This window comes from Eutrigla gurnardus (assembly GCF_963514095.1).
Source record: "Eutrigla gurnardus genome assembly, chromosome: 21".
NCBI classification, from domain to species: domain Eukaryota; kingdom Metazoa; phylum Chordata; class Actinopteri; order Perciformes; family Triglidae; genus Eutrigla; species Eutrigla gurnardus.
In genome coordinates, this window is record NC_139932.1 from 8,184,642 (window position 1) to 8,200,968 (window position 16,327).

A 16,327-nucleotide genomic window follows, 5' to 3' on the forward strand; every position below is an offset into this window, starting at 1 on the left:
GGCATCATTTCCCTCCTCTGCAGTGACAGTCCTCAAAATGGCGGAACGACATTGAAGCCTCTGGAGGACTTACCAATCCAATGTAAATACAAATGCGAAATTCTTTGCTTACGAGGAATCAGAGGTAATTATACACTTCTGAGGACCTATTTATAAATGGAGATATTGATTTTAGCTAATAAATGACTTAAAATGTTACATACTGTCCCTTTAAAATTATGGTCACTGACAGACTTCTACACGTTCACATGCCGACTTTACGACCTTGGTGTGTTTGTACTCGCGCTCATGCAACTGTGTCGTTTGACTGCCGATTTCATCGCAGAGAAAAGTGGTGTTCGCTTGTGAAGATTACCTTGCTGAACATGCGAATAGAGTTTATGCAATAATCCAAAAACCAGTCGAAAAATCCCATTGTGCTTTTGTCAAGGGAACCAGGGCGATGTTAACTTCCGGGGGTGACCTACAAAAGTGTGTCATCCCTGCAGCACTCCATTGTAATTACTATTACCACTAGTGCTTTGACTATCTGGCACTTGTGTACTTTAAAGGCCCTATATCCCGAGGTCTGTCTCTCCACTTTCCCTGATAAGATTTTCTTTTGTGGAGCACTTCTTTATCCGAACCAAGGGGGTTAGGATAGAGGACGCCGTACGCTGTATGCATCGCAAAGCCCTCTGAGACAAACTTGTGATTGGAGGTTGACATAAATAAACTTGACTTGTTTCATTAGGTGTACGGTCGACAGCTGGATGCAGTATTTAGCCAGATCCGTGTTTAAATGGCGGTCACGGCCCCACAGATGTTTCGTGTGTGTGTGTTTGTGTGTTTTCTCCTGTGTCTGATATGACTTGTGGCCCAGCGGGGTACATTCTATGAATCACACTGTCAAGACATTTTGTTCCTGCATTCGGTCTTCGTAGGGGGAATATAATGTACGGACAGTAACAGTGAAGACAGCACACATGTGACCTTGACTCTGGAATATGTTACTGGGGGGTTCTGATATGCTTTGTATGATTAGCTGACATCTAAACAGTTGTTGAGTGATTTTGAGAGGATGTCCTGAGACATAGCTATTTTCTCGCCTCCTCTTTTACCCATAAATTCAATCTCCATTTCCTTCCAGACATGTCGCACAAATTGAATACTTGCTTTCAGAAGAAAGGTATGAAAAAAATGACCTTCCTACCATTTTCACTGCACTCTAGTCTGCGCAGATATTTTGCGACGCTCATGCCAGCGGACCACGGGATGGAGGGGCAGAGCCGATGGAGCTGTGGTTAAAAAGAAAAGGAGAAAAAAAACTGACTGGCTGACTTCGACAAGGCTGATTTCATTGGGTTTCATCAGACTCTCACCGCACACAGGCCCGGCCCGATGCCGTCTTCTCATCGGGCTGCCAGCGGACATTTACAGGGTTATTGGGGCTCGACAGTGACTTCATCCCCGGCTCTGTTCAGGCTCACCACGGCAGCAGCCAGTTTAAAGTGAGTGAAAAATAACGAGGAAGCCGCTGGATTCAATTTAAAGATCATATTTCACTCAAACTGTGATATCAGTGTATCAGTGTTTTCTGAAGCCCCCCTTCCCGCCCCTTTTTGGGGGGGCTTTCAGCTGAACCAAAAATCTCTTGGCCATCAAGATCTATGTTAATTATTTTTTTTTCATCATTTGCCATATCTCATTTAATCAAATGTTGGAAATGATATCATTGGAGAAAGCTCCTCTTGGATGGCATTAAAGCCTATCGCACACTTAGGGGAGGGATGAAGGGGGGTTGCAAATGGATGAAATGTATTATTAATGAGCTGAATATGAGACGGCAGCAGTGGAATGGTGTATCGTTATCAGCAGGGGGGTGGGGGGGGGATGAGTCATACTAATTACTGGCCATCACTGGGACTGATGCTGGAATCCCTCAACGGTGCAACATGATGCCGAACATGTGGAGCTGCAGTGTTTGCAGCTGCAGCACAACAATGACTGTGAACGAACAATGGACTAACGTGCAGGGTAATTATAAAAAACACAACCTTTAACGCATTCGCTGGTTATGAAAGTTAAGATCAGAGGGGCTTTTATTCCCCGTTTGTTGAACGTCTGAAAAACACATTGTGTTTTGATGCGGTTTGGCCGCATGTGAAGCTTAAATTCAACTTTGTTCAACTGCTTGTTCTTTTCCTAAAAATCAATTCCTTTTATTTCTGCTTTAATCTAGACTTTGGATGAGGCATATTATTCTGGGACAGACACACCAAATGGCCTTAAAGCTCCTTACTTACTCATCCATTATTTTGCTGCTGGCCTATTGCTCGCCAATTTCAACATTTCTTCAACACTTGCACCCCTTTGATGACTTTCAAAACAAGCTCTGTTGCAAGGCGAAAGGTGTGTGAAGCGTCTGCATTGCTTTGATTGAGCGATGGCCTCTTGAAATGTATAACGTCAAGTCTCACCTCTTTACCCCCCTTCATCATCTTTCATATCGCCCTGAAAAATAGATACACAGTGTGGTACCGAAAATACCATTTTTAGACTTTAAGGGACATTTCAACCTAAAATAATAACAAAATAATATTTTAGCTTTTGTCCTATTTTTCAATCTAGGTTGATTTTTAATTAGTTGCTGAGTTGTAGATATGCCTTCTATCAGATATAATGGAATAAGATGACACCCTGTTTGTAAGATAATGAAGTGGGCGTCGACTCATGGATGAGTGGCTGATGTTTATAATTTATAGCTGAGCTAAAGCTGCTAAGCTAGCTAGCTACGCTGAACTAGCTAACGTTACAGCTCATTTGAAAGCAGCTGAGACCGGACTGGAAGATTTTGGTATTAGTTTTAAGACCAAAGCTGACCATTAACGTATGTCCTTCTTGTTGAATGAATAATGCTGAGTCTTAATCACTCGGCCTAATGGTTCCTGAATATGCTTCCACCTGTAAATGATCATTATATTAGTGAAATGGTGCATTATAATTACATTGTGAGGAGCTCTGAGTATCACCTTAACGGCAGAGTCTGGCACTAAAACGACTATCTTATAATTATGAGCTAAAGAGCTGCTGCTGTCTTGGCACTATGACTTTTTTTTTTTTTTTTTTGCAGAATGAATCCGTGCCAGCCTCTCAATCAATAACGCAAGTCGGGAAAGACAGCGTTATAAAGTGAAACATACGACCATTTTCTGTGTGTGCGTACTGCAGAGGCGGTCAGACATCAGTATTGTACACGGGGCTTTGTGGACAGAACTAATGGTACACTTTATTGATTGTGTGTGCTGTAATCTGTCAATCCAGGCCTGTCCAGCTGTGGCAGAGTGCCGGGGCTGCTCTATAGGGTCATCTCCAGCCATCTGCCACTCCAAACACCCTGAGAGTACAACACACAACTTATTACCACACTCCCTCTCAAAGGATACGTGGCCACAAACAGGAGAGAGAATGGATTAGCTGGAAACATGAGAGGAAGAGATTAACTGGCAGATAGATGTTGAGATTTAATTATCTAAATTCAAGTTTGACGGTTAAAAAGGAGCAGTTTTTTAACTGTTTGCTGTTTGTAATCTTTGGGACTGTGGTGCTTTGTTTTGGTCTCAAACAATTAGCCAACTAATCAATTAGTCGAACAGAAAATCAGTCGAGCGAGTTACTTGAAAAATATAATCAATTATTACTTATCGAAAACAGTAATTACTTCATTAAATACTCATCAGCAGAAGTAATTAGTCATATTACATCACTAATTACTCAGCTCAGATAAAAGGTGACTTTAAACAACCCCAAAACTTCAACATCTGACCTCTGCTTTTCGCCGCACTAATGCATCTTGTACAGGTACTCATGGTCCCCAGAGGATGAGTCATAATGACGTCTGACTCTTCCTGTCGTGTCATCAGCTTGTAAAAGTTTTCACTTAGCTTGAGAATAATGTCAACATTTACTACGGCGTACTGATATTCATATCCCTCTTAAGAAGAATTATAATACCTTTGACGATTCCTTAACTTTTAATTAAGCATTAGAATCAGCTTAAAATTTAAATTTATCCAATACTTTAGTTAATGACCAAATACCTGCATGAAGGTGTTAGCTTGGACTCTGGGAAACTATGACGCATACTTTTCACAATTGTTACACTTTTAAGGGACCGCTTTCATCCAGGTGAAGGGAGGGACTATGGGGCTACGCTAACTAGCTAATGCGATACATTTATTTAATGTCATAAAATTATAACGCAGCCAGAAAATGAACCAGGATACATTAAGGTTTGTTCCTGGAACATCTATGTTAGCTAGAGTTTGCCATGTTGCTAGCGCTTTCTAGACTAGCAGCTAAAATTACACATTCATGCTTCATTGCCCATTTAAAAATCTAAACAAAGAAGACATTTTCTTGCCGTGGCCTCTCCAAAAGGAGCAAGTGAAATGTATTATTTTCGCTTCATTTGTCTTTGTGAATTCTCGGGAGAAGAAAAGTTCAAAAGTTGCCCGTTGCCACGTTAATCAAAAAAGTAAATGACAGATTCAGCCCCAGTGGTTATCTCAGCGACTAACTTTAAGTTGTAAAAAAAAGCAGTGATTTTCAGTCACTTCGTTCATTGTGGTCCACAGAGCAGCTAAGCCAACCATGAAGCCAGCATATAAAAGAAACAATATATTCTTCCAACGACATAATTGGAGATATACCGTCACACATGACACATTTTTTTACAATGTTGGCCCATATAAAAAGTTGCAAAACAAATGCACAGCCCCAGCTACTGTTTGTCAGTGTTTTATTGATTACTGTGGTTGGACTCACTTTTCCATGGATCAACGAGATATTTTATATAACTCTGTGTAGCTGGGCCGGGCAGCTGTGGGCTCAGCCAAGGCTCCTACAGACACATTCATCTGTTGTGTTTGCTTGCTCCTCCTGAATATCTGCCTCTCTGTTTGGTGTTCGGATCAGCCTTCTACTTCACTCTCTTACTGTTTATATGTGTTTGTGCATCTCTTTTTTTCACTCTCTCAGCTCTTTCTCCTCGTCCCCACGGATCTCCAGAGGCACTTTGGCTCTTAACTGCTCTCTTCCCTTCCCCTTTTCTCTCACGCTCTCATCGGCACAATCTCACATCCTCCTCTCTGGTGTCTCAGTGAGTGCCAGGCAGGGCGTCCCTGGAGTGACCTTGGGGGTAATGAGCTCCTGATCACGAGTCAGGAAACCCAGCATTCAACACCCAACCCACCACCCTCCCTTCACCCCATGCAACACACAAAAAAAACTACACAGCTATCGCATGCTCAGCCCACAAAGAGAAATAGTATTGGAGAGGCAGGGCAGCGGGGCAGAGGTGCAGATGAAAAGAGCATAGAGAAAAATCTTTTTCCATCTCTGATATCCAACCACCAGACCTCCAAAATAAAGTAAGTGTTTTTATTTTTTCTGTTAGCACACTGCGGATGCATGGTGGTTGAAGGTGTGGTGTGATGGTGAAGGTGGTTGCTTGAGCAGGAAAGTTTGGAGTTCAGCTGCGGTCTGTGCCGAAAGACTCGGCAGTAGAGAAGGCCATTATTTTGGCGTTTGTTGTTTGGTGTGGCATGTTGGGGGTGGGATTTATGAGATTTAGAGAATATCACCCCTCTGTTGTGTTCATGCTTTTAAATCTTACAATCGGAGAACTTCGAGAGTTAAGTTGCGAAAGAAAGCCAGTTAAAGTTACTCTGGTGATTAATATATTATTAAGCCTTCTCCATTTTTCCTAATATATTTATTTTTCTTGTGTTACCAAAACACTTCTGTAGACGCGATCCTAATCGTTTGTTTGTTGCTCTTCCCATTTAAAGCAGATTTTGCCCCGAGGCTGTTGATAAGAGATAATAAACACAAGAAAATATAAAAGACTATTTAGCTTAAAATGCAGAGAATTATGGCTGCAGATGGAAAAGTGGCTTGTAGACATATTGGGTAAACAATGGGAAAGTCCCAATAATCCAGCAGCCATGGGCTATACGGACGGTGGTGTTAAATCATTTACAGGGCCGTCTCCTCAGTGATTAGACTTCAAACATCCATATGTTTGGTTTATTATCGCTATCAGCCAATTTTATGCGCGTCCAATTAAGTATGTCTGTGCATGTGCAGCGGTTGAAGTAGGCCACTTTTGCCTAGGATGTCGTAATTTGGGTCAGGCCTGACTGGAATGACAAACCCCGAAGCGGGTGTATTGTATCGGCACTATGTGGTCCGGCAGACCTTCTGCTTTCGTTGCCATGGCTTTCTCCAGCACTGGTATAGCAACCCGAGTCAGACCAAACAGTGTTCCTCTCTGTCTTATGGGCATTCCTGCTGAGGACAAAAGCTTTCTCTGGCTCATTCTTGCTCGAAATGAGGTGTCCGCTTCATTTCTTTAGAATCAACACATGGTGTGGTCTAATGAAAGAGCTGGGGGGAGATTAAACATGAGGTGGAGATGAGCTTGAGAAACCAGCTTTGGGCCCCCGTAGGAAGTCAGGACACAATGTTGATTAAGCTGGGCGACTGCCAGCGGGGCCAAACTCATAAAACCGGCTTAATTTTTTAAACAGGTCCTGGCATTTTCCTTCCAAGTTGGCCACTTGGAGGCCTTCAAGAGACATTTTACACATTCTGCCCTTTTCTCTTGTTAAACACTTGCCCCACAAACTTCACCCACGTGATCGCGCCTATATGTCAAGACCAAGCACAAAGGCTGGTCATTTCCTTCTGTGTCCTCACAAATGCTTTGACGAGGCTGCTCTCCATGGAGGAGCTGGAGCAATAAGGCATAGAATTGCGCTGTTAGGGCCCTGAGAAGTCCACTCCGGGGGTGGGGGGGAGAGAGAGCTGTGAATGGAGCCAATTCTCATCTATAGGGCACAAGTAAGTGAGGGAGAGAGAGAGAGAGAGAGTTAAAGAAGGGGAAGGGGGATGAGGACATACACAAAGATCCTCACATTGAGTGGCTGGTTTATTCTTCTGGGGTACGCAATGACCCCTCACATGTGGGATGAACAGAATGTAGACTCGATGGGGTCCGGAGGGCCTCCACAGAAAAGGGAGGATGGAATAAAGAGTGGAATGGAAGAAAAGAAGAGGGGAGAGAGGTCTGTCAAAGAAGCATCCTTCATTGCATCCAGTTGGAGGCATCATATCGCAAAAAAACGTCAAAAGTTGCGATAAAGCAGACCTGGAAAATGGAATGGTGAAAGGACTATTCTGGTGGATTGAAACTTAGACCTTATTTTATTATGTTTGGTCATCATTCCTATTAGTAGTAAGGTGGGAAGTAATGAAATGCAAATACTTTGTTGTAGAAGTTCACATTTTCAAAACAGGCTCATTACTTTGGTTATAAAGCCTTTGAGGGGAATTATCGATTCTTTTTTATTTTTATTTTTAACACACAGAAAAGACGGTGCCTTAGTGTGTGTTTGAACTTGTACAAGCTCGACCGCAAAGAGAAAGCATGAGGCGGTTCATGAAGAGCAGTAGAAATGTGCCTCATAGGGATACTTTTGACTTTTTATTTTATACTTTGAGTACCTTTCAGAGAGTGTACTTTTTCACTTTTGCTTGAGTAAAGAATTTGAATCAGTACTTCTACCTTTACCAGTCTTTCTGAACAGAAGTATGTGTACTTGAGTTGAGTACTTTTGGCACCTCTGGTAGTTAGTTATTTACTGAGATCTAGAAACATGGTGAAGGGGCTCGAGAAAGTAAGACCAGATCCAAACCAGCAGAAGCTGAGATGATGTTCAGTTCCTAGTTTAGGTCGAAACACCAAAGACACTGGGTCCCATAATGCAACCAAGAAGTTTATTTTGTCTAACGCTCCCTGCCTTGTAAACTCCATGGCAGCAGCAATACCAAAGAAGACAGAATACAGCTTTTAGAGTAGCAATTTCCCAACAACTAAATTGAAGTGGTAGGCAGCAACACGTGCTCATCCCAACTAATACTGATGCTTGGTCTGGATCCTTGGCATCACGTTCTAACCTCCTATTGGGCTTAAAATAAGTATGGAAATTATGTTAAATGTAAAAATATAAAATACATACAGAAAAAATGTCACTTTAAATAACAACAAAACTTTGGGTCGCTTAAACAACCTTCAGGTTAACCAAACTTAATAACAAGAACAAAGGTGCAGTGTAAAATAATTACAGTGACCATCCATTGTAAACATGACCTGCCATCATTAAGTACACAGTTTTTCAATTTCACTGAATAAAGTGCTAAATTATTAGCTTGTTTCCAATACCTAACCACTCAATTTATTGAGCACAACATGCTCATTCAATAATCTATAAAAAAGAATGATATTATCCTTTAGTCCCGAGTTTGCCACTGAAAGCTCCCCTCGTCCTTTAATCATTTTGAGCAGTGACTGCTCCTGATCAGTCTGCTGGGCTAATGGCAATGTGTGGAAACGCAGACGTTCTCATGGAGACGTCAAGCAAGCAGCTATCTCATTACAGGCGAGGGCGAGACAATCAAAGCTGTCTGCAAAAACTCTAAGCCGGTGATGAGAGATTGTTCCTCTTGTGTGGTTTTGGTCCCGACTGCCTGAAGGAGCCCATTGTTGGGGCTACCAATGCTTTTCATGAGTGATTGAAATACACAAGTCAAGGTTTGCGTTCGTGCACGAGTGTCGAGGCATGTTGCCGTGGTGCCTTTTTTGATCAGAATCAAACGTACATCATTAGCACCCTCAAAAAAAGGTGTTCCTTTTTTTCCATTTTGTACAGATTTTCTCCTTTTCCTATGGAAAAACAAATATCTAATTGTGGCCTCCGTCTCTCCGCCCTGTTGCTGACTTGATCTGGTGTTTGATCCTCAGAGAGCTAATGATAACCCGGGGCTTTCCACTGTAATCAGGCAGCTCATTAGTGTCCCACTCAGTCACACAGCCACCCACACACACACATACACACAAACACACATAAACTGTCCCCAGGCCTGCTGGTAGGTGACTGAAAGAGGGCTAAGGTCACGGCTCTGGAACATAAGTTCTGTACCTTTTGACGAAGCACAAATACAGCAATGGAAGACAGAACATCTCATTTTGCAAACACACTTTTTAAAACATTCTTTCTGCTATTCTGGCATCCAGTGTGATATGAAAATACTTTAGAGGCTTCTCAAAAAATTAATTCTGCATTGTTGTTGCAAAAATCACATTGCGTATTTCCATTGTGTTTGAAAAGGTACATTATGTAGAATTGTGGTTGTGCATTGCAACCAACTGAATATCTCTGACTAAATATCATGTTGGTGAGGAGTTTCAGGCGCAGACAGTGGCTGAGCATTGGCTAATAGTAAACATGCTAGGATAACCATGACTGTTATCGCAGTAAGTTATCTCCGACAACAACGAGCCAGTTAATCACGTAAACATGTTGATGAAGTTCGCTGTGCTTCACTTCGTGTTTTGCTGTCTATTAGGGGTGAAGTTACATTGTTTAGATGCTGGTGAAGGCATGCTAATGCTAGCTACAGTGCTAACGCTAGCTACAGCTGCTGTGTTTAGCTTTCAGGCTCTGATATTCAGTGCACTCTTTAGCTTTTAAATCCACCAAATTCGGTGTGTTGACTTCTCTAGCTTTGTAGTACACTCGACTGACCAATGGTGCAACTATCATCACCGACTTACTTACTAACTTACTTACTCTCTCAGTACCAAAGTTCTGCACTTTGTGACTCACATTATCGCAGTTTCACAAGAACTAGCGTGGCCTTCGTGTCCTATCAGACGCCGAGGGGGGAGGTGGCGTGAGAACCAGTCGATGTTTCTTTAGAGCATTTTAGTTGAAAAGAGCCATTTTCAACCTGTTGCCATTGCTGCTGATAATGAGGTTGATGGAGCAGTGAAGCTGCAAAACCAAAAACAAAGAGCTCAAAGACGCTAAAAGGCTCCATAGAGCCAAGGGAAAACGGGGTTAGGAGTTAGGTAATAATTCTCCATGGGCGCATCTACCGGTGATGAACACAAACTCATAAAAGACATATTGATCTGAGCAGCTTTGAGTATGAATGATTGGTAAATAAGACGCTAATAAGGTGGAGGCACATTTGCGCATAAGCTTGAGTGCCATTTGATTATCTCACAAGCAGCTTAAACTGTTCCTGCAGTGTACGAGATGCAGCAGAGGCTTTGGACAGAGATGCTGTAGTTATGATATTTTTAGCAAATGTCATACAGGGAATACAGGTCCTGGGGGTGCACCCCCACCCCCAGTTATTGTGTGTACAGGCTTCAGAGTGTGAAGCACAGGGGAGCGGGGAGTGTTTTTATTCCTCTAATGAACTGAGGGATGATTGTGTCTCTCTCGAGCACCGTGTCATCAGAGAGAAAGCTCGAACCTGAAAGCAGTCTGACATAAAATGCTCCATCAGTTGTATTCACCATGAAAAGAAAAACATTAGGGTGCAGAATCACGCCGTGGAAGGTGTAATGGTCTTTTTTGTAACCCCTGACCATCCGGTCGTTCATCCCTTAGTCCCTCTCCTGATGATTACAGGTGCAGCAGAAATTGAGCAACGTTATCGACTGAGAGAACTTTCTCCCCGAGAACCTCGCAGAATGGCCCAGAGGTAAAAATCCTGAGGGGCCGGTCTAATAACATACAGCCAATATGCTGCCAAAGCTCCACCTAAATGCTGTAATCTATTGGCTCGATCAATGCAATCTAATTTTATTAAGAGCCCCATTTTTTTTGTTTTGTTTGGCTGCTAATGTAGCCGGGAACGAATTCGACCGGGCCAGTAGAGTTATTAGCGACATTCTAATCATTTCTACGGGGAGAATTTGATTCTTGTAAAAAGGTGCAGCTTGTAGGCGATAAAGAAGGGGTCCGTTCAGAGACGTGTGGCAGCAGGTCGCTCATACTCGCAGGGATTTGTTGTGCTGTGGCTACTGATGTGAAATGGAAAGGTAAATTGATCGTGAGCGTCACTGTGGAACACCGTCTGCCACTTAGTGTCTCCATTCCAATCCCAGTGCTAATTAGATTGCTAATGGTGGGGTTGCACAGGGATGACAAACTCCTCTGATTAGAAGGGCTGGCTATGCTCAAAACATTGTTGACTCTTTAAAAACAGTTAGAAAATTGTTGGTTAGAAAAAAGCAGCCACCATCATTGCACATCACTCAAAAGTTGAACTTGATGACCTTCCGCAGTCTTCTTTCGGCGGACATGTGCCTGATGTACGTTAATTCACCACCATTTAAACAATGTGTGGTTGTATTATGTTGGTATTGGGTCTGTTTTCTTCTGTTTGGCAAGTGAATCTGGCAAAAAGAAACCCTGATATTCCCCCATGATATAAATGATTGCTTTCAAAATCTGTCCTGTCCACTATATTTACTGGAATTAGCCGATAGTGCCACCACTGATTGTTATTGTGGGTTTTAAAAATGGATGCTTGTTCTGATTAAATTTCATTGTTCTTTCACGTCAGCTACTTTCTGCCATGGTTCATTTCTATCTACCATTCAGTGCATCTACTCTTCTTCTTCTTCTTCTTCTTCTTCTTCTTGTATTATATTGTTGTATTGTACTCTTTTTACATTTTTCCTGTCCAGTGACTGCGGGTGCAAATTAGCCACATAGCTAATTCTGGCTTAACAGGTGTGTTGTGCAGGACCCCTGTTAATAAACAAGCTATACTACTACTTCTACTACTACTACTACTAGTAATAATAATAATAATAGTTGATCATGAAATAAAATCATGTTTTAAGTGCAGCAATCATATAAAAAAGACTATTTTCTTCAATGGATTCAACTAAATGATATTTTTAGGATATAAAACTGCTGTCTTTTCCCCTCTTGTGTATCTTTTTATTAGGCCAAACTGTGGTTACAGGCTGCTTAAAGCGCCATATCTTCAATACTTAAGACCAAAAAATAATTTTAAACAGTTTATACAGCCTCCTGCTGCCAAAGGGGGTGTCTAATCCTTGGTTAAATCAGCAGGTTTTAATCTAGCCCGGTGGAGAGATTCTGCAGCTCTGGGACGTCTTTTTGTTCCTCCCTCAAGGTGCCACATTCTGGAAGAAAGATTTGGAAAGTTAAACACCTAAAAATGGATGGCGAGAGGATTAAATAATCCCACTCAATGGTTGCAAACACCAATGATGCTTTTATGACCACCCACCAGTAAGTGATTAGAAACCAGGATCAGTTAGCGTGGGGGTGTGTTCAACAAAGCCCCGAGGGGGAAAACATTCCCTCACTTGCCCCAAATAACGTAGAATGCATGTCACACCTGTCCCTTCAGTCGTTACTGAATTATGCATTTTGAAGCTCTGACCGGAGAGTTAAACGTTTCATCCACACGGAGGCAACGGGAGAAGGAGGGTGAGGAAAGAGAGTCAAGTGGGAAGGAATCAAGGAGAAAAGGGAGAGAGAGACTCATTAGTCATATCCATTAGTATTCCATCCACAGCTTGTGCTGTGAGACAGCCGGTCTGTCCAAACAAACAACCGGCAGAGGGGGGATGCCTCATTATTACTTCCTCTCTTTTTTCTCACACGGAGTTCACATTCCAGCCCGACTGCAAACACCGGGCCGGGGCTGTGGCCTTGCCCTCTGTCCCCAGCTGGAGTTGAGAGACGTTAGCGGGGCGAGTAGAGCAACAGTGCACATGCTGTTCGGTACATGACGGGGACACGGAGCGAGGCTGCGGCCCCGGAGAGGGGGAGGCAAAAAACACACGCGAGTTCAGAATGTTTCGTTCGCTGAGCGCCGACACACTCTACAGCCCTTCCACGTCAGCCACCTTACTAGTTGCCCTCAGCTGGCACGCAAACCTCAACGATTGAACAGAAAAGGGGTTTCGACAGATTTCCATTCAAACGTTGCGAATATCTGCAAATGTAAATCAGTGCATATTTGCTTTAACCGTCGTTTCATGTAAATATTCATGAGGCGATGACAAGATTATGTAATTAATGTAGCATGAGTAACTCTGATTCATTAAGCCATTTCAATGCCGCTTCCCACCTAAGTTGTCATTTGTCTTTCAATGAATAAATTGATGTTTTTTGATGCACATGCTGGTGTTTTTATCAGCCTTTATGGCCCCCTCCCCGGATTGTTGCAGTTACCCCCCCACAACATGATTACAACTTTGGCCCTTAATCCACAAAAAGATAATATTCCCACTAAGCTGTTTATACGGCAAATGAATATTCAGCTAATATTTGCTTTCACAAGCTGCTGAGCAGACTTGTAACATAACTCTCTCTCTCTTTCGCCTCCTTACAAAGGTTGGCGTTGTGCTCTTTGTGTATATACCCAAAAGCCTGTTGATACATTTTAAAAACGTTTAAAAGTATGTGTCTTTCTCCTTCCGACCAGTTATGTGGGCTTTTCCTTTGGGCATGCATCTCTACCTGTCAACAGGTCAAAGGTCGTGTGTTGCAAACGTGTGTTGCTGTAAAAACCCACATTTAGAGACACATAATGTCTGAATCAAGAATTTTGTAAAATTTTGAATATCCACATGGAATATGCTGCTTATACACGACCATCAAATTGAAAATATCGTCATATTTGAATACAAGAGGAATATTATAAACGTAGACAGTGAGTCCCTCTCTACCTCCTGCTCTTCGCTAGAAGGAAGACTGTTAAATAACCAGAGGAGACTGATCCCTCACCGGCTTCCCACCAACGCTTACAATTGAGGTCAAGCATGGCTGCCGGAGATTGCTCTCTCTCTCTCTCTCGATCTCTGCACTGTTTTTTTCATCAGTTCGCTTGCCTTAACTGACTTTGAGAACATGACATTTAATTCAGGCGGAACTGGCATCGGTAGCTTTATGGTTGATGAAAAAAGAAACGTACACATCTGCTCTCTTGAGGGCCTATTCATTCCAAATCTAATATCTAAGATGGGATTTTTGTTTTCCTTAGAATCGTGGCGTCCTCAACAATTTGTGGCGTGCGTTAATTCACAAGAGCATCTGTTACGTTTCTCCACCCATCTATCGCATATATTGCCAAGCGTCTGCACGCCTTGTTTGTGCTACATTTGTACTTTTTATTCTAGAAGTATTCTACTCTACTCTCTGCAGAGACGAGTGGCTCAGCGCTGGAGTTATCGAACCGACTGTGGTGTCACTTTGGGGGGTGAACCTACGTTGACTGCGGAGGCTTGTGTGACACACATTAGAGGAAGTGAGGGTGCCGGACCCCGCCACGCTGCTCTGTTTGTACATGAGGACTCGACGTCTCCTCTGACTGTTGTAATGCTCAGTGGCAAGTTGAAATGTCACGTTGGATGCCCTGGGCTGTGACTCTGGGCGAGAGCCACATTACCCCCCCCCACACACACACACATAGACACACACATAGACACACACACAGCTGAGCACAGCCCATGTCAGAGAGGAGCTACTGGCATTTGCACGGCAGCACCGAGTTGTTGTTGTTGTTTTTTTTGTTTTTTTTACTTCGAATGGGAATGATTGGACCCGTCCATGCAGCAATCTGGGGCTCCCTTATTTATTTGTATGTTGTGCAACATCACCACATTTGCGGTTTGTTAAATAAAGCCGTTTTGTCCGGATGAATGTAGACGGCGGCGGGCGCAAACAAACAAAACCTGGCGGGGTTTGTGCTCCTGATGGATGGAAATAGCTTACTGCAGAGGCAGCGTGATGGTGAATTGGATGGATTTGTGAGGTGGACATCAGCAAACATGGCATTGTGCGTGTGTGTGTGTGTGTGTGTGTGTGTGTGTGTGTGTGTGTGTGTGTGTATGTGTATGTGAGAGAAACTGCAGCAAATTACTTTGGTTGGAAAATGGGACACATTTTGAAAGGAACATTTTCCTGCAATATTACCATACTGTGGCTGCCTCTGTGGCTTATTGGAATATTGGATTGTTCAACGTCCTGTTTTATAACACCGCTGCAGCACATAACGCAGCAAATGAACTGTGGCCTTGCTGTTTATTACAAATTCACCGGTGCCTTTGTTGGGCTTTTCCCCCCCAAGTTATTCTGCACTCGTTTTCAGCCGCTTAACAAATAAGTGAGAAGAGATTCACAGAGAACCTCCTTTCAGCTGAAGGATCAGCGGCGAACTTAAGTGGCGCTCGCCGGCCCGCGAGCCGTTAGCAGAACTGCAGACAAACAAGCTGCAGCCGATTTTATTGTGGAATAAATTAGGCGGTGTGGATGCTGCGTATTGAATTCCCATCAGCCTCTCCGGTCTGACGTCAGAGGACCTCAGGCGGTAGATCTCTGCGGTGCTGCACGTGCCCTCCTCGGTGGCTGCTCTCCACTTAAAACTCCAAACTCTCTCTCGAACACGCACACACACAAACAAACACACGTACAAACCCCCGCGGGATCCCCGGTAACAATTACATGAAAGTCACTCAGTTTTTTTATTTTCAAGACAAGGACATTGCATCTAAAAAAGAAAAAAAAAACGTATTTCCATGTTTATTAAGATAAGTGTTAAGGCAAGATTTCTCTTTGGGAAAACAGGTGTTCAATTAACTTTCTGCCAGCTGGTGCCAGAGATGTTTGAAAGGGAAAAAAACGAAGACGCTGTGAAAGACGTCGACACCATTGGTTTGGTAATAATTGTGTGTTTCAGATCAGCAGTTCGCTCCGGAGAGCAAGGCCGGACTGTGAAGAATTGTTCAAGTGTTTCGAGATTCTACAGGTCACAGACTGGACTTTATCTCTGTCCAGGAAACTTAGCAGTGGTAGACAGTGCTAGATGGAGGCAATGCGCCGGGGTTAGCCTCCCAATTCCATCTCCTCGTGCCGAATGGCCCAAAAGACAATGCAATAAAAGTGAAGAATTTGCTTTGGCCAAAAGTCACGTCCTTGACGGATCAGGGATGTCCAATCCTCCTCCGTCCACCGTTCTCAGTAAATAACTTTCCCCCTGCTTCCTAGATGGCTGGAAATAAGACTGTCAGCGGGTCCGGGAATGTAGTGCCACATAAGCTATGCTTGAGTCATTGAGGGTCGCGCCGAGCCCGGCAGAGTCGGAGCTGAGTGAAGCTATCATTGCAAACGGGAACAAACAAGTTACAAATGGCCCGTCATTCTTTGTCGGAGAAGGGTTTGAGCATTTTGCATAGAAAAAATGTGTATATACCAACCACCAACAACACAGAGGAAGTCAATGGCACTGGATCAGGTCCTTATGATGAGTTGTAGCCCCTTCAACCTGAAAGAGATTCCATTCTTCTAGAACACTTCTGCTTCTCATTACAATCGTTTGTTAATGCTATTGCAAATTCAAAATAGATGATCTTTGTATTTCACATTAAAAAAGAATCCTTAAA

General features: G+C 43.1%; 1 protein-coding gene across 1 annotated transcript in view; it reads left to right on the forward strand.

The window, feature by feature from the left end:
• Positions 1-5,235: 5,235 nt before the first annotated feature.
• The window catches only part of ptn (pleiotrophin), a 41,924-nt gene continuing 30,832 nt past the window's right edge, over positions 5,236-16,327 (forward strand). Inside the window, exon 1 of the mRNA XM_084039101.1 lies at positions 5,236-5,411. Coding sequence (XP_083895227.1) covers positions 5,251-5,411 — 161 coding nt within the window. The 5' untranslated portion in view covers positions 5,236-5,250. The remainder of the gene's footprint in view (positions 5,412-16,327) is intronic.